Source organism: Enhydra lutris, unplaced genomic scaffold (assembly GCF_002288905.1).
Source record: "Enhydra lutris kenyoni isolate GAN:26980312 unplaced genomic scaffold, ASM228890v2 scaffoldscaffold39, whole genome shotgun sequence".
NCBI lineage: Eukaryota > Metazoa > Chordata > Mammalia > Carnivora > Mustelidae > Enhydra > Enhydra lutris.
In genome coordinates, this window is record NW_019154123.1 from 17,931,172 (window position 1) to 17,956,403 (window position 25,232).

General features: G+C 49.9%; 1 protein-coding gene across 1 annotated transcript in view; it reads left to right on the forward strand.

Annotated features, from left to right (window-relative positions):
• Positions 1 to 2,164: 2,164 nt before the first annotated feature.
• LOC111154967 (EPH receptor B1) overlaps positions 2,165 to 25,232 on the forward strand; it is a 288,290-nt gene continuing 265,222 nt past the window's right edge. The window contains exons 1-2 of the mRNA XM_022514925.1: positions 2,165 to 2,216; positions 2,640 to 2,704. Of these exons, the coding sequence (XP_022370633.1) occupies positions 2,165 to 2,216; positions 2,640 to 2,704 (117 nt within the window). The remainder of the gene's footprint in view (positions 2,217 to 2,639; positions 2,705 to 25,232) is intronic.

Consider the following 25,232-nt stretch of genomic DNA (forward strand, 5'->3'; position numbering starts at 1 on the left):
AGGGTGGCTTTCTTCTCAAACCTCTGGTTTGTGCCAGGAGTCCTTCTGTTTCCCAAGTGGCCCACAATTTTGTGACTGCATTCTGCATTCATGTCTCCCTTCTCCTGCCTGAAGCAGTGAACACAGAATAGGGGGGTTCAGGAGAAAACGGAAATAAATAGAGGAGGGAAAGGCCGAAATGACGTATGTATGGATGTTTCCCCCTCCTCTGTTTCTTGAGCACCTGTGCAGCTGGGCAGTTCCTTTGATACACGCCCTGGGGGCTCCCAGCCTAAACAGCACCACTAGGTGAACTTAAAAAGATGCCCATCTGGAACAACTGGATATCCATGTGACAAAAACAATTGTACACTTGATTTGCACCTCCCACCTTATGCAAGAAGAAACTCAAACTAGATCATGGACTTAGGTAGGACCTTTGGGACCTTGGATTAGGCAAAGATTTCTCAGTATGACACTAGACCGTGAAAGAAAAAGTTGATAAAGTGGACCTCCTAAGCATTTAAAACTTCTGCTTTTTGAAACACACTGTTAAAAAAGGAAAGAAAAGACAAGCTGCAGAGCGGGAGAAAATATTTGCAAAGCACATATCTGATAAAGGACTGGCATCCAGAATGCACAAAGAGCTCTCCAAACTCTTTAATAAGAAATTTGAAACTTGCAAAATCTTGAACATACTGCACCAAATAGGACATGCAGATGGCAAGTAAGCATGTGAAAAGATGTGTAACATCACTCATCAGTAAGGGAAGGAAAAGCCACAATGAGCTACAAGCACGCACCTGTGAAGATGGCCCAGGTGAGAAGTGACTGAGCCCCCCAAGTCGGTGAGGACGTGGAGGAACTGGAACATTCAGGCACTCTCATGAATGCCCCCAGATTGGGGGCAGCAGGTGCATGGGGAGACAAGCTGCAGTGTGTCCTCGCAGGGGAGTGTTACTCAGCAATAAAACAGAATGAACTGCTGATGCACACAGCACAATCAGTTATTTTAAAGATTTTATTTATTTGTCAGAGAGAGAGAGAGAGAAAGCATGAGCACAGGCAGGGGGAGCAGTGAGCCCAACGCGGGGCTCAATCCCAGGACCCTGGGATCATGACCTGAGCCGAAGGCAGAGGCTTAACCAGCTGATCTACCCAGGCATCCCGAGCACAGAGGGAGAGTGGGGGAGAGGAAGAGGGAGAGGGAATCTCCAGCAGATCTCCCACAGAGGTGAGAGCCTGATGCGGGGCTCAGTCCCAGGACCTTGAGACCATGACCTGAGCCAAACGAAGGCAAGAGTCTGATGCTTACCCAAATGAGCCACCCAGGCACCCACAACGTGATCAATCTTAAAATTATGCTAAGTGAGAAAAGCCAGATGAAATACAGTATATGCTCTATTTATATAAAATTCTAGAAAATCCCAGTTAATCAATCCATAGTGACAGAAGACCAATTATTGCCTAGGGACAGTGATAGGGTGGGGCGGGGGCAGGAGGAAAGGAGGGTTTACAAAGGGACAAGGGCACCTCTGGGAATGACAGATAAATAAAATATATTTATTATCTTGAGGCTGGTGACAGCTTCATGTATAAATATATGTCAGAACGTATCCAGTTGTATGACTTAACCATGTGCAGTTTACTGTGCATCATTTCCACCTCAATAAAACTGCTGGGGGGGGAAAAAAAACCCAAAGAGGCTTTTGGCTTTGCTGATCAGGAGCTCATGGGCAGCTTTTGGGGAAGAGTTTCCATTGAGAGGTGGGAGCTGACAGCAGTCAGTAAGAGACTGAAGAGAAAAAAAGAAAAAAGAAGGAGGTGCCTTGTGCTCAGGACACTTTACTGCTCTCTCCCAGAAAGCTGTTCTCCTGAAGAACAAGTCTGTGGTCACCACGTGCCCGGAGATCTTGGTGTATGAACTGTAGCTACTGTCACAGCTCCCTGGAGCTCACAGCTGAGTCAAGGTGCTCTTTCCCTGAATGGCCAAAGGGATCAGTAACCAGGAAGCAGGCCACAGGGACCTGGGAGGTGCATTTGTGTGAACCCTGGCTGAGTCTTGGGGGAAGGGGTGGCATGGATTTGGGCCCAGGGGCAAAGGGACCTGCAGGGAGGCTGAGTCTTGGGAGAGTGGCTGGGGCCAGGGGAGCTCATGGGACACTACCCATGGGTGTCAACATGGATGCCTGAAAGGGAGGCAGGGGACAAGGTGGGGGAGAAGTGTGGGCAGACAGGTGAGGCTGGAGAGGGAGCCCAGTGGGGAGGAAGAGGGCAGAAAGACGTGGCCCAGGAAGGTCAAGGAATGAATTAAATTTGGTTACTGGATTGACATGGCCATGGAAGAGCCTCTTGAAGAGGACCCTGGGAAGAAGCCATGTCTGGGGGTGAAGTTTCTGGACAGGTGGCTTCATCCTGTGCAGGCAGCTTTCAGACTTCCAGGCTTCTAGGGTGAGAACAATGGATGCAGCATCAGGACCCCTGAGATCTGAGCTGTGGCTTCCTGATGAACCTCTTCTCCTCTCTGAGCCTCAGACTTCACAAAGGGGCCCAAGGCTCCTAACACTGACATTTGTAGTCATAAGTAACCTTGTTATCATCATAAGGGTGACTATCTAGTAATCCTCCTGACTCACCAGATTTTCTCTTTTGACCCACAGAAACTTTAATGGATACCAGGACAGCTACTGCAGAGCTGGGCTGGACGGCCAATCCTGCATCAGGGGTGAGTGTCATCCATCCATCCTTTAATACTGCTGTATAGTCCCGGGCCTGTAGGATGGCTGGGGGAGCAGAGTCTGGCTAGAGCTGGACCTTCGGAAGGGAATTGGGATAGAGGTGTGTCCCCTGCCCATCTGCTTCAGGGGTCTCAGACCTGAGCTTCTCCCCAGTGTGGTGATACAGGCCATCTCCTGACACAGTCCCTCAAAGAGTTGACCCCCAGGCAACTAGGACTGTACCTGTGTGGGGACAGGGGCAATGGCTGCTAAGAGCTAGGCACTCAAGCTGGTGGTGCTGGTGCAGATCAGAAATTAGTGATGTCCACAGGGTTGCCAAGACATAAGGGCATAAGGAAGAGCTGGAGGTCAGAAGGGCTGAGGCTTCCTTTCACCTGGAGCTTGCCTTAGAGAGTTGCTCTTGATTCACTTGTTCGGTGTTCGTGTGCCTGGCCAGGCTCTGTTAACTATAAGAATGGACCAGCTCTGAGGACCTTATGTCCTCCCATGGGTGTGGGGCCACCATGTTCATGGATAGGCTGAAGTACATCTTTTCTCTGTGGCAGTAGAGAGATCAGCAGGCAAGTATGGCCCAGAGCTGGGAGTGAGGAACTTAGGAGGGACCCATGAGGCTTTGCAGAAAAGTTACATGCCCACTGGGGTTTACAGAATGTGTAGGGGGTTGATGGGTGATGAATGGGAAATCTGCAAAGATATTCCAAGTAGGAGCCATAGTTGAATGGAGGGATAGGGTCATGAAAAGACATGAGAGAGGGGAATCTGTGTTTCTGGAATGTGGCGGGTATGGACAGTGCAGAGGTGGGGCTGGGGTATGGGTTGGAATGGGGCATGGTGGTAGAGGACTGTGCCTGCCATGCTGAGGCTGCTGTGTCCATTCTGTCCTGCAGGTAATGGACAGATCCCGGGCGGGAGAATAACACGGCCACACCTGCTGATAGGATTTCAGGGAACAGTTGAGAGAAAGCATTTAAGAGCCTCTTCCAGTTGTCCTGCGTGGGTCAGAAGAGTGGGATGAAAACAGGATACTTAGAGGACCATTAGAACAAAGCAAAGGCGGAAACACTGGCAGCATTCGGCCATGGATAGACAGCAGGGAGACGGAGCAGGAGAGAGAGGAAGGGAGATAATGTTCAGAAGCCTGGCCTGAGTAACTGGCTCACTGCAGGGTTTAATCACCAAGGGAGAGGGCAGGGCAGTGAGTGGACCTTTCATCCCAAAGAGGGAGCCAAGTAAGCTGGGGTGGGGAAGCCCATGCCTCCTCCCAAAAGGCCCATGCCTTTGGTGGCCTCTAGCCCAGAGCCTGTCTACATCCTGTGGCACACATCACAACAAGACACAACCAGGCCTGTCATGCACCTGTGCTGTAGGGACAGTTCTCAATGGGCCAATAGGGTCCCAGCAGGCTGTGCACACTCCCTGGCTCTCACTCTCCTCCCAACAGCCCCAACACTTACGGAATTCCCCCAACCACTAGGAGCAAGCATCCCATCTTAGGGCAGGAAGACAAGGATTAGGATGGGTTGGTGGTTTCCAAGCTGGGCCCAGGGCAGGGGCCAATCCTGCCCACAGTGCCCAAGTCCCAGTTCTGTTGGGAGCACTGTGGGCTACTCGGGAGTCTTTCCCACTTCTGGGAGGGACTATGCAAAGCCAATGAGGCAGCCACTCTTCAGGCTGCTGGATATTAAGAACTTGCCACTCTTTTACAAATTACATTATTGTTTGAAGGCCTGTGTTTTCATAAGGCATTGACATGATTTATGGTTAATTTTCCCCTTGATTTTTGTACACACCACCTGTCTTCTTTAGACGTCGGCTCTCCTTTCCCAAGGAAGATTGTCCTTTAGGAAAACACTCAAAGTCAAGTGGTGCCCTTTAGAGACAGCGGCTGGCTGGGCTGCTCTGTTTTTGCCCTCCCACTGGTTAGCAGCCCGGTTCAGCCACCGTTCCCCAGGCTTTTGTCTCGAGAACATACAGCCAGGTAGTTCTTCTCTTTGTGCCCTGAGCAGCTTCAGAGCCTGGTTGGTTTCTAGAGAGTGGCGGGAGTGTCAGGCTGACCCTCAGCTGGGTCAAGAGGGAGGACCAAGGACTATGCTTCCATCTCAAACCTTCTCTCTACCTCTCTCTGACCTCATCCTAGATGGTTGCCCCCAATTCCCTGAACACTGCATGGCTCCCAAGCATGTGTCTTTAGCCCATCTTGCACTGGATGCCCACGGGCAGGTCAGTCGAAGCTTGGTCCGAGCAGAATTCAGCCCCTTCTTCATCTTCCACGAAACATGTGGGCCCCATTTCACCAGGTTGTAAAGGCCAAACACTGGAGTGATTCTTCTTTGTCATCTTCAGGCCCATCTGGAGGAACACCTTCGCAGCATCCCCGACCATGCTGGGTCCCCATCCCAGCTCCTCTGAGGGCCAGGGAGCTTTCCCCAGTAGCACTGTGCACATTTGCAAATTTTGCATCTTTATATATTAGTGTGGATTAGTGTCTACCCCACATTTCTATTACCTATTGGTTATCCCGTAACCTCTGAGGTTAGCTGGAATTCTGCCTTTCTGTTTACCATTGGAGACGGACACCTGGTTCATGACCTGACTTGGCTACTTGTTGACAGCTTCTGACCTGGGCAAGAGGGTAGATCCTGGTGCCAGTCTCAGAGTTGGAGGATACAAGAGGAGCAGAAAGCTTGTGCAGGGAAGAGGCTGTGCTCAGCATGGGACCCGTGGAGTCTGCAGGGCCTCCACAACCCAGCTCTGCCAGCGCTTGACTCGTGGGCAGTGGAATCAGAAGGCAGGCAGCTCACGTGGATGGGAGGGGAGCCCGGGGCATGCCTGCTCTCTCTCAGGGAGTGTCTGGAGCGGGGAGAGGTGACACAGCACTTTGTGAAGGGACAGGAAGACCAAACACGGGAATGGAAGGAATGGGGCTGTGGACATGTTGACCTTTCAGGGAAAGGGACTCCTTTTCTGTGGAAATGGCAGGACAGAGATAAGGGGCCTGCACAGAGATGCAAGGTTTAGTGCTCAGGTTTGGTGACTGAAGCCGTAAAACAGAAAATTCTTTCAATGATCTATCTTCTCACTGACGTTGGAAGCCGGGTTCAGACAGTGAGGGTGGGGCGAGGGGTCTTGGGCAGCAGTGTTTAGGAGAGCAGAGCAGGTTTGAAGGAACCGCCGCCATCGGAGGGCTGGAGAGAGGCTGGTGTGTTTAAGAGTGTGGCCAGGCTGTGGCTGCAGGCCATGTGTTTGTGACGCCCGATGGGTAGGCCCCCATCAGCTGCTGACTGTACAGGAGGAAGTGTGCTGGTGGGATCATCCTGAAGTATGGAGGTGCAAGAATGGTGGGCCTGGAGGAGTAAGGAGCCGAGGACATCGGTCGGAGGTGGGTGGCGTCTTACATCATGGCATCTACTCAGCAAGAAGAAGAGTGAAGCCAGGAGGGGACTGACCGCTGTGACAAAGTGCAGGGGCCCAGATGGCGGTCTCATGAGCCTGGAGGAGGACCCCAGACTGTGGACTTGAGTCAAGGTTTGGATTGAAGACATGCAGAGTACTTCTGGGTGGTCAAGAGATCCAGGGAGAGGGGCCAAGTTCAGGCATTTGAGAAGCCAAGAGGCTGGATGGGTGACCCACATCTTCCAGGACCCACTGGGGTGGTGACACCCCCTACCCCTAGCCCCAAAAGGGGGCAGAGGCCTCAGAGCCTGTGTGTAGCCAGGAGACTGTGCCTGCAGGCTTAAGATGGAGAAGGGTAGGCTGTTACTGTTCTGGTAGCCGGGGCATCCCCAGAGAACTGAATTGACTCTGACCTGAAGAAGCGTCATTCTGCCAGGAGGCCCGACTGGCATTACAGTGAACCCTATGCACAGTGCATGGCCTGGGAGGTGGGCTCCCCATGGGACCCTTCCTTGTATGGGGCTCGCTGGGTGTCTTCCCTGCTGTGTTTGAGAACTGCCAGCTGTGGGAAGGAATTGGACTGCCCACCCACACAGAGCCCACAAATTGTTCTTGGTTATATTGCTGGAAAGTGGATCATAATATTCCATGTCAGAAACGGAAAGTATTTGTGCCCAAATACAAAATGTTGCTCTTTGATCTAATTGCACCTTTAATTCACGGCCTTTAGGTTTAACCTGAATTGGAGGCCTCCTGGTGAGCAGAAGGAGAAAGTAACGTTTATAAAGTCACAAATGCCAGGGAGGAGCTCAGCTCCCAGCAAAGGGTATCCCGGGGACTCCCACCAGTGACACTTGGTGACCCCTCCCTCTGGCTGGCTTCATTTATTTCTCCCATACCCTTGATTCCAGAAGGTTCCATGACCTTCACTGTTCAGGGCCTCTGGACAATGGGAGAGTTCAGGGAGGCCTCCCGGTGAACACTTAGTGAGTAGTGGTCTTTATGGCTTCATGGTCCCCTCCCAGCTGTCTGCCGCCATTTCTGGATGCTGCCTGACCCTCCCTACTCTTTTTCTTACCCACTCCCACACTCTTGGGTGTCAGCTCTGTTCTCGTCCCCTCGGGGAGCCCTCCTGGATGCTCCTGTCCACCAGGGCCCAGTAAGGTGTCCTCTTCCTAAAGCCCAGAGGGCTTGGTGCTGACTTCTGACATACTGTCCATCACTCTGTGAGCTAACCAGATGCTGACATGTGGTCTTCCCCATGGGCTGGAGGGTAGAACAGCTTTATCTCTGCACCCCTGGTGCCCAGCACCAGCTCAGCAGGGAGTAGGCTCCAGGGGACAGGCTCCAATAAATGTTCGTTGGCCCAATAATGAGGAGCATTCTGGATGCTTCTTGCATCGCCAACCCAGGGTCCTGAACTTAGAAGATGTTCAATTTAGGTTTATTGTAGCCTAAGAAAATGTTTGTTGTAGGCCTCTCAACACCCAATTAGTTGTCAGTATCTGCTTACTTATTTTTAAGGATTTTATTTACTTATTTGTCAGAGAGAGCGAGAGCACAGGCAGGGGGAGAGGCAGGCAGAGGAAGAGGGAGAAGCAGACTTCCTGCTGAGCAGGGAGCTGGACGTGGGGCTTGATCCCAAGACCCTGGGATCATGACCTGAGCCAAAGGCAGGTGCTTAAGCCACTGAGACACCCAGGCGCCCCGGTCAGTATCTTTTTAGAGAGCATACTTGGTGATGGAAATGGTGCCAGCTCTCCTGAGGTGATGATAAAGGAGACCAGGACATTAACTAGAAAGGGCCAGTTGCTCTCAGATGCTGGGGTGGGGGGTAGGTTAGAAAAGCAAGCCCTGGTCGCTCTGATAGGGAGGCTTATTCTGCCTGCTTATGGGGAGTCCAGCCCCAGAGTTCTTTTACTTTCCAAGTTTCATCAGGGCTTGCCAGCCTGGTGCACCCGGGAGGCGGGTGGCCTCTCATGTGGGACATGCAGCGGGAGTGTAAACACCTATCAGAGTTATCTTCAAAGGCCATTCCATGGGCGTCTAGACTCCCAACTCCATCCGCACCCTGGGGAACCACCTTCATGGCCCATGACATATACTATTCACTCCTTTAATTTTGGCAAATCTTTATCATGGGAAGTTGAATTTGATGGAAAAAGGAGAGAGAGAGGAGTCCACAGCCATGCCCGATGAACCTTCAGGATGAGCTTGCTAGCTGTGTGTGCCCCTGCATATATGCGTCTGTATGTGCCTGTGTATGTGTGTCTGTCTATATGTGTGCGTGTGTATATACGTGCATTTACATATATGTGTGTGTATATGTGTATACGTATGTGTGTATGCTTGTGTGGATGTATATGTATATGCGTGTGTATACGGTCATCTGCATGTGTATATATATGTGTGTGTGTCTGTGTGTGGTTGTATATTTGTGTGTGTGTGTGTGTGTGAAGTTAAATGAGTTGATTTCATTTCATGCCCCTGTTGTAGGCAGTAGGCAGGTCCTAGAGTTTTGAAAATATCTTAAATGACTGGAGGGTTATTGGACTTAGCGGCAGAGCTTCCAGAGGGGGCCACTGTGGGGAACAGCACGCATTTGAACACGCTAATTCAGTAAGTCCCAACATTAGAGACATGTCCGTGAGCGCAGGAACACGCGGGCTTTATTGCATGGCCATTCCTTGCTGGCCGCCTGTGGACCCCCGTGGACCCTTGGCTGTCCCCGGCTGCCTCTCACTCCATGTCTGTCAGTCCTCCAGGCACGTCCGCTGGCTGTCCCTATCATGGGAATAAGGAAAGCATGCTCAGGAGAGGAATCTGCTCTAATAACACCCCGTTCGTTCCAAGGCCACTCAAAATCAATAGAAATTTGTCTGATGGATGAGAAGCTCTGGAGAAGCTCTGAAGCCCCCAGGCCTTGGCATCAGATAAACTGGCTCCCATTCCAGCTGTGGGATCTTGGGCTGGGCGTTCGGACCTCGCAGCTGCAGGTTGCCCCTCTCCTCGGTCAGGCAAGCACGGCACCTTTCTCCACAGATGAAACAAGTCAGTAGAACATTTTCCCCAGTAAACATTCATGAAGTGTTAGTGTAGTACTAAGACTGTGGAGGGCTGGATTTTCTCTTTTCTTTATTTGATGACTCAATCATGTTAATGAAGACAGAAAAGCCTGAGCTAAATTAGGCAAGTCCAAGAGAAATTTAGCCCTGGGCAAAATGATTTTGTGAATGGCGCTTTATGGTGTTTGAATTTCAGGCTTTGCTGGGGGACAGGCGGGCAAAGGTGGTTGGGGTCTGTCATCCTTTCTGAGACTGGTACCACTGCCTGGGACCTGGGGGCCTTTGGCCTGGTTGCTGATTGCTGGAAGCCCCACTCTTGTATTGGTCAGGGTTCTCCGGTGGCCAGTGACACAAAAGCCTGACCGAGTCTTAAAGGAAGTGCCCTGGCTCGTACGAAGGCTGGTGTGGCTTCTTGTGTGGGCCCCACACATGTTAATCCTCACAACAGCCCCATTTTACAGATGAGGAAACTAAGGCACAGAATCAGCTATGAAATTGTTTCCAGGCACATGGATAGAAAGTGCCAGAGCAGACGTCTAACCTCCTTCAGGCTGCTTTCCTGCTGACAACCACACAGTACCATCTTTCCCAATGAAACACTGCCCACTGTGGCAGCTCCAGACACCAGCTCCAGAAGGAACTCCCAGGTTGCGTTGCTATGGGCTCCTCAAATTCAGGCTCGGTATATAAACGGTTTTCTCTCACAGTGCGAGAGATGGATGGTATCCTTTTCTCGAGCTGTTACCAGGAATGGATATTGCTTTCTCCACTGAGAGAGGCCTGGTCTCCCAGGGAGTGGGCCTCTGACCTCCCTGCTCCCTCCCTCTGCTCCTCCCCTCCCCTGGCCTCCTCAGGTAGACCTCAGAGATAAGTCAGAGCTCCCCACCCTGGGCCTCCCACCCACTCTTTATCTTTTTCTCTCCCTACCAAAAGGCCTGTAATTAGGAAACATTAGCAGGCTCCAAACAGCTTTCATACCTCAAACATCCTGTGTAATTGCACTCAGCAGTGCTCTTCCCTGGCTATTAATGTCACTTTTATGAAGCAATGAGGAACAAAACACCCCGAGGCACTTAAAACATTTTTTTTATATAATATGCGTCTTTTAGGAATGGAAGTTTAAAAATCACCTGCCTGACAGAGACAGTGATAGACAAAGGCATGGGAGCCAGGCAGGTGGGGCCCTGGGGAGAGGAAGAGAGTCCGAGAGGAGCTGAGGCGCCCCATGCTGCCCTGGGCAGAGTGTGGTCGCTGGGGCTGGGTGGGTCCCCGGGGGAGGAGAGGTGGGTCAGATGAACAGCAAGGGCACCGTTCTGCCCCGCTTCATCAAGTGTGATCGCTCTCTCCTGGGGCTCCTGTGTGAGATCTTCTTCGTGGGCATGTGTGGGCCTCTAACAGAGGTGAATAGAATGTTACAGATGACCAGTGTCCTCGAGTAGAAGACTAATTATGATAGTGGTTGCAGAAATACGTGGGGTATGACTGTGTACGTGTGTGGAGATCAGGTAGGAGGGTAGGAGGGAGAGAAATGAAGGGAGACATGCTTCCCAGAGCTTGTTGTTAAAGAACTTTGGGAGTTGTGGTGGGTCACCAGAACCTTCCCCATTGTGGAGGTAGGCTTAACCTTCATTTGCCCAGACAGACAGGTGTCTTTCCTCCTCTCTAAAATCTTCCCCAGAAAGGCAGTCACCCCACCACATCCCTTGTTCCAGCGCTAAAAGCCTCCTGCCACTGATAGGTGAGCCCAAGAACCAAAGGCCTGATGACAGATCTCCTCAGGTTGAAGGCAAGAGTGGCTCTCAGGGCTGTGGAAGGAAACGGGGCTCCTGACTCAGGTCCCAGGACAGAGCTGAGGCGGGGCAGAAGGGGCTCAGTGCCCTGAGAGCCTAACTCACAGCTCCCTCACACAGCCTGCCTTGGTGAAGGAAAGAAATGGGGTAAGACAAGGCTTTAGAGGGAAGGCGAGGCAGAGTTTAGAGGTGTAGCAAAGATGGGTAGGAAGAAAATGGAAGAAGAAGGGAGGGTAAGAGTGGGCATAAACAGGTGGGGACACTGAGTGTGGCTCAGGAGGCAGGATTCTGGCCTCAGTGGGAACAGAGCAGCCCTCCCATGAGGCCTTTGGCTTTCCTTCCCCTTATGGCCATAAGTACTAGAATACTTAGGCCCAAATTCCCCCGTATAGGAATTGCCCCTTCCCACAGTTTTACTTCCGTGGTTTTAGTTACTCACAGCCAACTGTGGTCCCGAAGCAGAGGATCCTCCTTCTGATGTACCGTCAGAAGGTCAGTGGTAGCCTAATGCTAGGTCACAGTACCTGCATCGTTTCCCTGTCTCCATCTCATCCCATAGACATTTAAGCATCTAGTGCCGCGCAGAAAGGCATTTTAAGAGAAAGACACCACATTCACATAACTTTCGTTACAGTAGATTGTTGTAATAGTTCTCTTTTATTATGAGTTCTTGATGTTAATCTCCTACTGTGCCTGATTGATAAATTCAACTTTATCCTAGGTACGGATGCACAGGAAAAACATACATAGGGCTGGGGACTGCTCGCAGTTTCAGGCCTCGTCCTGGGGTGTTGGAAAAGGTCCCTACAGATAAGGGGAGGACTCCTGTACTGGTAGTATAAAGGAGCAAGCCCAGCATTTGGAATCTCATGTCCTGGGTTTATTTCCATTTTCCTTTAAGTTTTTTAACTTCTCTGAGCCCCTTTTCTGCCCTGTCGCAGAGTGTAAGATCTTATTTATGCAGTGCTTGGCAGGATTAGATAGTGTTTACCTTCTTTATAAACTCTGAGGCTCAGACAGGACCACTTGCCCTGGCTAGTACTAGTGGTTGCAGTGGCTCTCGTTGGAAGGACATAACTGGCCTGGGGTGCGGGGTGAGCTGATGGAGGGAGGCTCCGGAGGCTCGAGATCAGCATTCCTGCACCACTGTTGAGAGACTGCTTTTGGGTGGATACCGTCCCAGGATGCACCTTGTTATTAATAACTGGGTTGCTGTGGTTCGTAATAGTGGGAACCACTGCTACTACTCATCACCCTTAATTAAGCACCAGCTGTATACCAGGCACTGAAAACAGCCTGTATGACCTCACTGAACTCTCACCAGGGCCATGCAAGCCAGATGGTGTTTCTCCCCATTTAACAGAGCGACCCTGAAACTCAGGGCAATTTTCCAGAGTCACAGGACTGTTTAGGGGTGTCGTTAAGACTGATCGCAGGCTTGTCTGATCACAAAGCTCACTCTTGTACATCTTTCCCTGAAGCCATGTGAGGAAGGGATCTCAGAGTCCTATATCATTGAGCAACTGGAGAAGAGGGGTAAGGAGAGGCCAAAGTTTCCCTGTTTTCTACAAAGGGAGAGGGTAGGTTTGGGAGAACTGGGTGTTAGTGAGTAGGGTGCTTTTTAAGCAACCCATGAATTTTTTTTTTAAGCACAGATAGTTGGTGATGTGTGGATTAGGAGGAAGGGAGCAGCAGGTCCAGGAGGACCTGGAGGGGGACCAGGAAGGGCTGGCAGGTATCCAGAGGAGCACATAGGTAGCCCCTGGGGATGGCTGGCTCCAGGCCATGATGGAGGGGCCTGTGGGTCAGTTTCCACCCCTGGGCCTCTGCGAATGTTCAGGAAGTGAAGACTCCTGAAAAGGGAGATACGTGATGGGATGGGTCCCATTGAGTTGCTCTGTCCTCTCCAGTGGCCTCAGCAGCAGTCTGTAGGACCAGCCCCTGCTCCATTGGAGGTGCTCTTCTGCTGATAGAATAGAGAGGGGTTCTGGTCATGCCACATCCCCATCTCCTTGGACCCTGTCCCACTCACCACTCTGGTGGTGATAGGCCTGCCTGACACATTTCCCAGTGTCACAAAGGACAGCCAACATGAAAGATGTTGGACGGGGAGCTCTGCCTTTAAGCCAGGATGGTCAGTGGCAATGGCTGCATTTACAAGTAGGTGTCAATAGCTCATTAGGCAGCAACAAGCCAGGGGTGACCCAGGTAGGCGGGGCCTCAGGGGGTGGGGCCTTGCATGTGGCTGGTCTCCTTTCCATGGGAAATGACCACAGGATGCAGAAGCAGGAGAGGCCAGACTGAACGGGTGGGATTTGCAGTCATCTAATACAAGTCACAGATGATGGCAGGCCCACTGTGTGCGGCACTGGCCTGAGTGCCCATGCCATGATGGGTTCATTCTGGGAACTGAGTTTAAAAGAAATCTTGGAAACTCTAGAGCATGCCTTGAAGAGGGTGACCATCGATCATGTTATTCAAAGAATGTTTGTGGACCTGGGAACCTCAGCCCAAAGACAGTCTGTAGCAAAGTCGAGGAGGTAAAGGAGTGAGATCAGAGTCCTCCCCAGGCTTCCCAGACTGACCACACTAGAGCAGCCACAGTCCCAGGAAAAGATGCCCTGATGTGAGTCACACACAGTGGCCACAAGCTCACCGTCAGGAAGGAGTAGACAGAATGAAGGGCACTGTGTCCTCTCCCTGGGCTAGATTTGATTTTAGTACACCCGGAGAATGGGAATTCTCCACTCTGAGAATGGCTGGAAGCCAAGAACTTTAGGGAGGCCAACCTCTTCCTCCCGCTATGGCCTCCTCTCTTGTCTCCAGGATGGCTCCAGCTGGCCACAGACAGCCTGGTCCTCATGCAATGAAAACTCTCCACCCCCATGCAGTGAGGAGCCCATGTCCCTAGCCCCTCTCCCAGTGTGATGGCCAGGCTTCGGGCCGGCCTCCGCTACTGAGCAGAGATCCCTCAGAGCTGCAGGGACAAGTGCTCAGCTTCTCCCAGTGGTAACTGTGCTCCTCTCAGTGGAACCCAGATCTGGGCAGAGTGGGATTAGGCAGCTGGGGCCTGGGGCCCTGCAGCTCCCGCCCCTGCCTTGTTCGACAAGGCCTTGTTGGACACCAGTGAGGACCACATTCAATCGACAGCTTAAGATAATCACATGTGTAAGGCACTGGGATAATGACAGCTGAATACCCTGCCATGGTTGCCATAGTGACCAGCCAAGCACTGGTTCCCTCCTTTTTTTTCTTTCTTGTTTTCTGGGCCTCCTTGTTACGGGGCTGGCTGGTGGGGTGGGGGCTGAGTTTGGGAAATGGGAAAGAGGAGGAAAGGGGGAGGGGAGACCCAAGAGGGGCAGCCCATTATCCTCTTTTTAAATACCCCAGCTGGAGGTGTTTTAAATCCCAACAGAGACAGAGAGAAACAGTGTCTTAATCCCTAGCTCCCTGTGAATTATTTAAAGGGATCTTGTCGGAAGGATGAATTTGTCACTGTTGCAGTGTCAACAGCAGCAGCAGCTGTCATAATGGCTGACGACCCCACTCCAGGCAGGGCCTGGTACGAGATGCTGCTGCCTGGTGGAAGTTACAGTGGCCCCGGGGGCTGTGGACCGGGAACCCCCTCCTGAGGCACAAGCCTGCAGTGTTTCTCCTGGCGTGCTGGCAGAGACCGGGGTGTGAAATGTGCCAGGATGCAAAGAGATGCATGCCATCTGGACCTTGGGCCCAGCCAGCCTCACCCTCCCTGAGTGGGGCTCCCAGAGCCCTGGGATCTCTGAGCAGTGAGAGGTGTGCGCCCTGGCTGGGAATGGGCAGAGCCCACCGGTGCCCATAAGACAGTTGGTAGGTGGGCATACCCAAGGGAGGGCAAACAGGTCCCACCTGGACCACAGCCAGCACACCCAACCATACATGGGCACACACACACACACACACACACACATACACACATACACACGCACCAAAGATGATACACGGGCAAACAACCAGACAGACAAGGAAGAGTCATAGATCATACACACCATGAAGGAGAGCGGAGACTGTTTTTTTCCCAGATTTTATTTATTCATTTGAGAGCGAGACAGAGAGAGCACAAGCAGGGGGAGAGGCAGAGGGAGAGGGAGAAACAGATGCCCCGCTGAGCTGGGAGCTGGACATGGGGCTCAATCCCAGGACCTGGAGATCATGACCTGAGCTGAAGGCAGATGCCCAGCTATCTGAGCCACCCCGAGAACCAAGACTTTTAAGGAAAAATAACAGACCTGTGCTCAGAGAGAGGCTAAGCATGTTTCTCTGGAGGGCTGGTACCCATAATAACTGACTTGCAGGGATCCAGTATGCCATGAACTGTCATATTTAATCCTCATGCCCATCTCCTGAGGTAGGTCCTGTTAGAGCAGCGGAGGCTAAGAGAGGTTTAAGGACTTGCCCATGGTCACACAGCTGCATCTGGTCTGACTCCAGAGTCTGGACTCTTGGGCTAAGCCAGGGGTCACCTGACTTCTGGAGTGCAAGAGTTAGGCATGGTGACAGCAGTGCCACTTAATCCCAACCAAAATCTCCTTCCCAGCCATCAGGATGTGTTCCGCTCGGGGGCATCTCTCCTGCTTCCACCTCAAGACAGTATTTCTTGCATTTTTCCCTCCAGTCTTTTTTTTTTTTTTTAAGATTTTATTTATTTACTTGACAGACAGAGACCACAAATAGGCAGAGAGGCAGGCAGAGAGAGAGAGAAAGGGAAGCAGTTCCCCTGCTGAGCAGAGATCCCGGACTGGACTCTGGCAGGCAGATCCCAGGACCCTGGGATCATGACCCAAGCTGAAGGCAGAGCCCTTAACCCACTGAGCCACCCAGGCGCCACCCCCCTTCCAGTCTTTTTTAAAAGGATTTTGTAGAGACTTTTAGAGACTGCATTGGGAAACAATGAGTATGTTTTCCATATTCTAATTGTTTCCATATCTGTGTCCCTTCTCCCCCTCCCTGTGCTTTTCTGCATCACAGAGTATGTAGTTGAGGGAATGCCTAGCCTTGTACCCCTGTAGGAGGAAAACCCTTTAAAGCAGTCCTTGATAGCAGGTCCAGTTCTGGGGCACGCCACAGGGAGCCATGGTAACAAGTGGGGGGCCCTTCCTGTCCTCCCAGCCCAGCACATCTGGGAGGGAAATGAAGGCTATTGGGAGGTGAGCTCTCTCGCAGCCCTCAGGGGGGCCATTGAGTAAATCACTGCCTTGGTTGGTTGGTGTACTAAATGGCAGATCCCTCAGGGCTTGTAGGAATTTATGCCCCATGGACCACATTTTACATTTTAATTAGCCCTCCAGCTTGTCTAATATCCCAGCTCTTTGAAGCCTAGTGTCCTGTCTCTACCAGAGCCTTGGAGTCCAGGCTGATTGGGGGAGGGGGGTGTGTGGATCTGGCCCAGCCCAAGAAATCTGCTTCTCCATGAGAATCGGGGGCCTCCTGTGGGCTCTGTGAAGTTGTGTGCTGTCCCAGCCTCAGTGGGCTTCTTGTTCAGAGAGGCAGCCATCTCTAACTGGGGTCTGAAAGTGGGTCTTTGGGTTTCCTCTGATTGGGCAGTGCCGGGGACGTTCCATATGGTTCCATGGGGTGTGTTGGCAGTGACAGTCTGCAGAATAACAGGTTCCTTCAAACAGCAGTTTGTGCCCAAATACAGACTGCCAGATGGGACCAAAGCCTGGGCGCCGTGTCCAACTTCCTCTCCCTGTGGTTTGAGCTGGTAGTTGACGATGCCTCCGGGGATTGCCTAGCTGAGAGGAGGGAACCCATGCTGAGCCCTGCCCAGAGGACGCCCTGGAGATTCCAGGAAGGGCAGGAAAGGGGGCCCTGGTTGGCCCTCTGCGTCTGTGGGAAGGTGGAACTCGGCCCTCTCGTCCGGTCCTTTTGCTGACCAGAGTGGGATTATTTATTCAAGATGGAGGAGATGATTTCCACATCCCTATGCGTCAGCCAGAGGTGGATCCTGCGGTTGACATAGCAATGGGGCTGCTGCTGACACTAGTGGGAATGATAATGGGTCCTTACTGAATGGAAGCTCCGTTCAGGCCTGGAGCAAGATGGGTTACTCCCATGATCTCAGTCCTCTAGGCACCCACAGAGGTAAACAATCTTCTGCAGATGAGGAAACTAACACTCAGGAAGTCATTCATGGTTACAGAGCTGCAGCTGACAGGCATCCGGCCACCGGCCTCTGGCAACCTGTCCTGCCTCTCCTCCTCCCTGTCCCTTGTCCTGTGCCATCTGGCAGTCACCCTGCTTCCAGGCTCTCTTGGCCCTGAGCTAGGCACACTCCTGCTCCAGAGAGTCCGTTCTTGTTCTAGCCTGGAATGCCCCTCCCTCGTGTGCCCTCCAGGCTGGGGGCTCCGGTGTGTCATTTCGATCTCTGCTTCAAAGAGGACCCCCTCCCTGAGGACCCCACTGCCAGCCATCCCTCTGTCCCCTTACCTGTTCCTTAAGACTATGGGACAGTCTGATACTGTTCCTTTGTTGGCTTGTTCATCTTTGCAGTCGCTCTGTTAGAGTATGAGGGCCCCAAAGGCGGGGGCTTTGCCTCTTGCTCACTTCTGGGTCCCCCTGACACCCAGGACACTGCTTGGGGATGTAGTAATTATGCAACCCTTTATTTAAAAAGTGGGTTTAAATGCACTGGGCTTTATACAAATCACAATAGCTAGGTTCTTGTTAGGCTCATAGAGGCCACAAAGCCAATTTCAATGATCTCTTCCTTCTCCGCAGTGTCCAGAGGAAGTGGCCTTCCTGGCCAGGTGCCACGGAAATGGCTTATTCGGGGCAGTTAATAGGATGCAGACGTGGTAGCCTCTGGGCATTCAGGAGGGGCAGGGTCTACACAGGGTGTTGGGGCAGCAGTCCAGGTTGCTGGTAACTATCACAAATCTTTCCCCAGCTGCGTGCTTGGAATGTCTTTAGAGACATACAGGGGAATCAGCTCACTTCTCTTAACTTCATTCTGTAGCAGTTCTTCATTTTTGAGCAAGGAATATTCTTTCTTAGCTTGTTCATCCATCTGACTCATCAGATTTGGCTGCAAATGACTTTTGCCTCTTTTTTAAAATCCAGATTTGCTCTTGGAGGTTAAAGAATGCATTAGAGTTTCTGAAGGTTGTTCTAGAAGTCAGGGTAGATGGGCAGGTAGAATTCATGGCAGTGGTTTTGAAGGGGAACAGCATGTTTTACACACACACACACACACACACACACACACACACACACACAGACACACACACACGGCCAGCCTGCATATAGGGGATATACTGGCCACTCCTGAGCAACAGACCTACGACACCTGACTTCCAGCAAGCAGGTTTAACAACCGCTGATCTTGGAGGAACCTAAAGCTGTCTTTCTCGTACATCAAAGTCATGGTCTCAAACCGGAACAAGTACTTTCTGATGGATGTCATTGTTTTCTTTACTACGTTTATCTCAAGGATTCAAGGACGGGTGGTCCATTTGCATCAATAATAGTGCCCTTTCAAAGGCTATTAATATTCTGCTGGTTGTGCAAAGCTGCTTTGTTTCTTTTCCCAGGCACAAGTTAGCCAGGTGTCACCTGCACTAAGTCCCCAGAAAGGATCAGGGGCTAAGGAGGCAGAGAATTTAAGAAACAGACCAGTTCCTTGCTCATTTCTTCAATCTTACAGTAATTATTGAGGGCTAGGTGCTGGGATTACAGAGAGGTCCCCAACACAGTGCAGCCTGCTAAGGGCCAGCCCATGGGGAAAGTGGATTTGTGTTTTAGAAAACTCACTAGGGCAGGGGAGTTAAAGAGAAGGACGGGCAGAGTGACTAGGACGGGGAGGGACTTCAGCAGGGGGCGGGGGAGGGGGAAAGGGCAGACTGTGTGAATGAGCTTTGGAGGAGACAGGAAACATGGGTTTGGCACCTCCACCCAAAGATGGGGAACAGAAGTGGAGAGGGCGGAGTCTAGAGTGCTTCCTGGATAGCTGGCATAGGGCCTGGCTGGTGGAGGGGCCAACTGTGTGCAGGAGGACTGCAGAGAGCATGGGGGAATGCCGAATGTTCATCAGGAGGCATCCAGCAGCCAGCTGGGCTACAGAGCCTGGGGTGCTCGGCAGACCTGGAGGTCGGTGATGGGTGAGATCTGAGGTGGTTGCAGCCTTGGGTGTGGTCAGCATCTCCCCGGGCATAAAGGGAAAGAAGCAATTCCTGAGAAACCAGTGGATTTCACGGGTCCCAGACATTACTGAATAAAAACGCAGTTGTGTGATACCAGTGCTGCAAAGATAAATGCATGGAGTTATTTTGCTTGTCGAAATCAACTAATAAATTAGTCAAAACATAATTCCGTGTCCTCAAGGAGCTCATAGCCTGGTAGCGGAATCCACAGTCATACACGGAGCAATTAACAAATAGTTCAAAACAGCGTCTTATGAAATGCTAAATTGTGTGGAATAAGCTCAGTCATGCTGTAAGCATTCAGAAAAATGGTAGCTGCATACAAGCCAGGAAGGTGTCATGGAGGACAGAATACTTGAGCCCCCTCACGGGAGGGAGCCACACTGAGGGCTCAGAACTACCACCCACCAGCTGCCTGACTTCAGGCCAGCTATGGGATGTCCCTGGGCTTCAGTGCGCCCATCTGTCAACGAAAGGTTTTCGTCAGCATGACCTACAGTGGTTTCCAGCCAGATCTGTTCTTCTCTGGCTCTGTGTCTTGGAGGAATGGAGATGGCATGAGGGTGGGGTAGAAGAAAGGTGTCAGGCCGATCAGAACCTCAACAACAGCAGCAAGAGGCGGGGACGGGCACTGTTTCTGGGCACAGATGTGAGAGGATGTGGCCCTGGTTTGAACCTTTGCCATCTCTCGCCTGGTCTGTTGTCATTACTTTCTGACAAACAGCAAGTCAGGGCATAAGTCCAGGCATTAAGTAATGCCGTCCCTAGTTCGTGGTCATGGGGATGTGAGGGAGAAGCCAAATAAGGAGAGCATTGTTTTGGAAGAAATGGCAAATTACAGTGACAAAGTGGGTGCGTTAGACATGGAGGGTGTTTTGGCCTGATACCTACCTGACTCCAGGCTGGAAAATCGAGGGGTCCTTGAGTGGACTCCTGGGCCCACGGTTCTGATCTCATCTTTGGACCATGCTGGTGATTCTCCTTAGGCTCCCAGCATCAGTGATGGGGATTCCACTTCCTTGGCCACCTGTCCCTTCTCTGGTTGCCATCTTTGCCTCACCTCGGGCATCACTTGTTCATCCACAAGTAAACTTGGTCAAGCAAATACTGGTCACTTGGGATATAGGGATGAAGGAGTGAGAAGGGCATCCCTGGCTCAGTGGCTAGGTCACACAGGGGCCTAAAGTTACAATGGGCATGCCTTTTGTGGGTGTCGAGGTGTAAGCTGGACCAGAACACAAAGAATTTTATTTTAAGGTTTATTTATTCATCTTAGAGAGAAAGTACACATGAAGGAGTGTGAGCAGGGGGAGGGGCAAAGAGAGAGGGAGAGAGAGAGAATCTCCAGCAGACTCTCTGCTGAATGCAGAGCCTGCCTCTGAGATCAGGACCTGAGCAGAAATCAAGAGTCAGACACTTCACTGATGGAGACACCCAGGTGCCCCAAAGAGGACTTTTTAAAAAAAAGCTACATTGAAGTATTAGTTACATGTCATAAAATTTACTCATTTGAATTGGACAGTTCAATAATTTTTAGTTAAGTTTATGGAAGTGATATAGTTATCACCACAATCCCATTTTAGAACATTTCCATCACCTCCACAAAAGACTGTTCATGCCCATTTGAAGCTACTGCCCATTCCCATCTCCAGTGCCAGGGAAATACTAATGCTTTCCTATCTATAGATTTGCCTTTTCTGGACAGTTCATATACATGGAATCATGCAATATGTGGTCTCTTGAGTCAAGTTTCTTTCATATAGCACAACGTTTTGGAGTTTATCCTTGTTACATGTATCAACACTTCATTCTTTTTTATAACTGGATAGTATTCCATTTTCTGGCCACGTTACATTTTATTTAGGTGTTTACTAGTTGATGGACATTAAGAAGGGTCTTAGGTGCCATATTGGAATCCGGTTGAGAGCTCTAAGAAAGGGGGACTAAAGTCAGAATGGTGTGCTTTATAAATCTTAGCCCACAGATAAAGATGCACAAGAACAATCCTGGACCTTGTTTTCTTTTAGTCAAATTATTGCAGACTCTCAGTAGTCCCTGTCCCACTGGTTGATGAGAATTTCAGTCTTGATTAATGGTTCTTCCTACAACACTTGTGCAAAGCTCCCAGAGGTCCCACTCCGAGCAAATTGGAGAAGGTGGCTACATGGTCCATAGGCCCATGATCCTCTAGCTGCGGGTAATAACTATTCATACCTATCTTTGTATATATAAAAGAATATCTGAGGCTTGATCCTAGAAGTGAATGGCTGGGTCAAAGGGTATATGCAAATATAATTTTGATAAAGAAAACCAGAATTCTTACAGAGCCTCTACCAATTTGCCCTTCATCTAGTTATAGATCAAGTGCTTAGTTTCCACACCTTCTCCAACACAGTGTGTTATCAAACTTCTATCTGACAGATTAAAAAAAAAAAGTATCACAATGTGGTTAATTACCATTTTGGTTATATTGAATAATGTTCAGTATCTTTTCATATGTTTATGAGTTCTCTTTTTTTAGTGAGCAGTTTGTTAATGTCCTTTGCTTATTTTTGTATTTTATTATTGATATATAGATTATCTTTATATATTAAGGGAAATCGATACTTTATCCATGACAAATTACAAATAGTTCCTTCCTAGCATGTTTCCTTTTTTTTTTTTTCTTTTTGATTTTACTTCTGGCCATTTTTGTTCTGCTATTAAAAAAAAAATTGTATGGAGTTGAATTGATCAATCTGTTCGTTTGTGGCTTCTGAGTTTCACGTCATAATTACTGCACATAAATTGTCTCCATAGTTTCTTTTAGTATTTTTATGGTTTCATTTCTAATGTTCAAGCTTTGACTCACTAAGCATTTATCCTGAAGTAAGGAATGAGATATGGAGGCAAAGTTGTTTTTTCCCAGATGGCTACTCAGTTATCACAATGATTTCTTAAAATGATGTACCTCTCCCCTACTGATTTGAGTGGTGGCCAACATTTTAAATGTTGAGTGAAATTATTGATATGGCTTCTCAAAGATTTCCCTAGTCACACTGTGACCAGTAGGCTTGTGAGTACCCTTTGCTCCAGATTCTTACCAAGACTTGATACTTTATCTTTCTAATTTTCGGCCAAGCTGATAAAAAAGTCATGGTGCTTTGTTGTTGTTTTAATGGAAAAAGACAATTATAGAAAGGAACACAAGAAACATAGGTCAGATGCCTGGAAGGAGAGGCTGAGAAGCTGTCACTGAACAGAGACCTTTAGGAAATCAGCTTTGGGACAGGCAGTGAGAGTGCCTCCCCCGGACCTGGGCTAGCCTAGACCTTGGCTGAAAGAATCTGGGTTCTACACATCTGTGGGGTATGATATCCAGAGCTGGTAAGGCTCCTCTTTTTTAGAGAGCTAGAATGCAGTGTGCCTGGGAACACAGCATAGCTCAAACTGTGGTTGGGGAGGTAGGACTGATGAGTGGAAGAGTGCTGAGGGAATGCATGACCTGTAGTCTTATCAAGTCCCTCTCTGGCCCCTCCCCCACACTCACCCCATGAGAACCTAGAGATTCTACCCCAGGATACCTTTTCAGTTTCTACAGGTCTAGTTCAACCTACTGTCCTGTGTCCTGCTACACGCACATCCAGGTGTCCTGACCATCTATTGGGGTGGCCCTCCAATCCAGTTTCTACATCACAGAAATCTAAAAACTCAGCTCTGATCACCTGTGCTTCTCTTCACTAAAACTCATCAGTGACTTCCAGTTACCCCAGGATGAAATTCAGAGTTCTAGACCAGACTCATCCTCTCCTCTTCCTTGTTCTTGCACCTATAGCTTTTTATGACTCTTCTGTTACACAGGTGACATTACTCAATGGCACCAGGCCACATTTTCCCACCACAGGGTCTTTGCACTTGCTGTTCCTGGGCCTCAATGCTGCACTCCTTCTCTGTTCCTCTCAGCCACCTCCAGATACACACTTCTAACTCCTCTCTGACCAACCCCTCTCAGTTTGGAGGGTCTTCCTTGACACTCCTCTGTGTATCAGGTATATCCCCTCTCTTGGCACCCTGTAATTTTCCCTCATAGCAGTTAGCCCAAGTGTCATTATTTTTTTTAAAAGATTTTTATTTATTTATTTGACAGAGAGAGACATCACAGGAAGGCAGAGCAGTAGGCAGAGAGAGAGGAAGGGAAACAGGCTCCCTGCTGAGCAGAGAGCCCAATGCGGGGCTCGAACCCAGGACCCTGAGATCATGACCTGAGCCGAAGGCAGTGGCTCAACCCAATAAGCCACCCAGGTGCCCCACAATTGTCATTATTTAGTTACTTTAATAACCATTTGTCTAATTTCTATTTCTCTCCCTAGATTATAAGCTTCATATCGTTGTATCCCCAGTGGCTAATAGGATGCCTGGCATAAAGTTCATGTTCAGTAAATATTTTTTTTTCATTGATGAATGAATGAGGTATATAACTCTAAAGCAAGGAGGCTGATTCCACATATCACAAACAAATAACAGTGTTTGTCCCTCCCCGCTGGGAATGCCATTCCACTCTCTCTCTGTCTGCCGAAATACTCCCTTTCTTCAAGGCCCCCAACCCTAATGGCCACTTGGCTGGAAGGCGTTCATTCCTCCTCTAGCCCGCTCTGAGCACGTTTATTTTTCCAAACCCTCTCTTACCCACTGGCAGGGGAATGAAAGAAAAGAAATGAATGTGAGACTTTGTCTTGGCCTTTCCCCAAACACTTTTCCTTTCTCTCAATTTCTCTCTGCCCTTTCCCTTTGAATATATAGTATTCCTCCTAATTCACTTCGATCGCCCCCTTAGGAGCTGCCATGGAATCAATTAAATCTGTGTAGAATTTTATAACTCAGGGTAGCCTAGTATGATTCCTCATTTTACAGATGAGAAAACTGAGTCCTAGAGAGGTTAATGTTGGAAGCGATTACCTCTGTTGGGTCTTATAATACCAATCAGTGTCATTTTCTAAGATAAATGTTCTCTATATCCCAGCTCCACAAGAGTAGAAATGCCTCATTCTCTCTACTTAAGACTCACTAGTGGTGACAGTCTCAGGGCTAAGGTGAGCCCCGAAAGGCGGCCTTCCAGTCCTGCTCCCACACAGTGAAGCTGCGGGAGTCTTGACTACTACAGAATCAGGGACTCTGCCTGGGAAGCTTCCTCTCCTAAGTGGGGCCACAGGCTTCACCTCTGCGTTGACAAAGGTGCCCCGTGTTTGTGTTGAGACTTTACACAGCCCGGTTGAAGTAGAAGATGGGGACTCTGATGTTTAAACCCTTGCAGAACAAACCCGTCCTTCCCTCCGAATTCACATAGGGTCCACGGGGAAAATGTTATTTCAAAACAGCCATGAAAGGGAGAGAGGTCTGAAAATAGGAACTAAAACCACTGTCAGCAACTTCGCCCTAATATATTTGCTTCTGGTTCCAAAAACCCAGGCAAGCAGAAAGTAACTTTAACAAACACATTGAAATAGAACATAACACAGTCTTTAAGAAGGAATAAAAAGGGGTTCGTTGACTTCTAGAGAAATTAAGTAGAGTTCAGCTGAGGTGTGCAGTGTGCAAGGATCTGGAAGGAGCTCACCTGGGACGTGGGGCTGGGGAAGGGACTTTCCCCGGGGCGGGGGGCTGGCAGGGGTGGGGGGAGAAGGGCCTTGGATGGACCGCTACTCAGGTGTTTCGGGGGTGGGGCCCTGGGCAGCAGGAGTGGCTGTGATGTTACTCTGCAGGCCTGGGTGGGTAGGGTCAGCTCTCCATTTGCCCATTTTTCCCCCATGCCATGCCTGGTCTTTAGATGCTCTGGCATTATGCTTGAAGGACAGCCTGGCCCTCTGGCTCCTTCAGGGGACTTAATTCTGTGCAGGAAGCAAGTGCATCTATTTCCCATGCACCCCAGATTGACTTCAACTTTTTAAGTGAAGAATTCTAATTTGTCCATTTCAGCTCCACACTGTGAACAATAAGCAGTTAGCACAGTATTTAGAGAAGTGGGTACTATTTTCTACCTTTCTTTCTTTTTTTTTTTTTTTTTTGCCACTGCTAAATATTAAAATCAAGGATCTTTATTTTTTCTTTTCACTT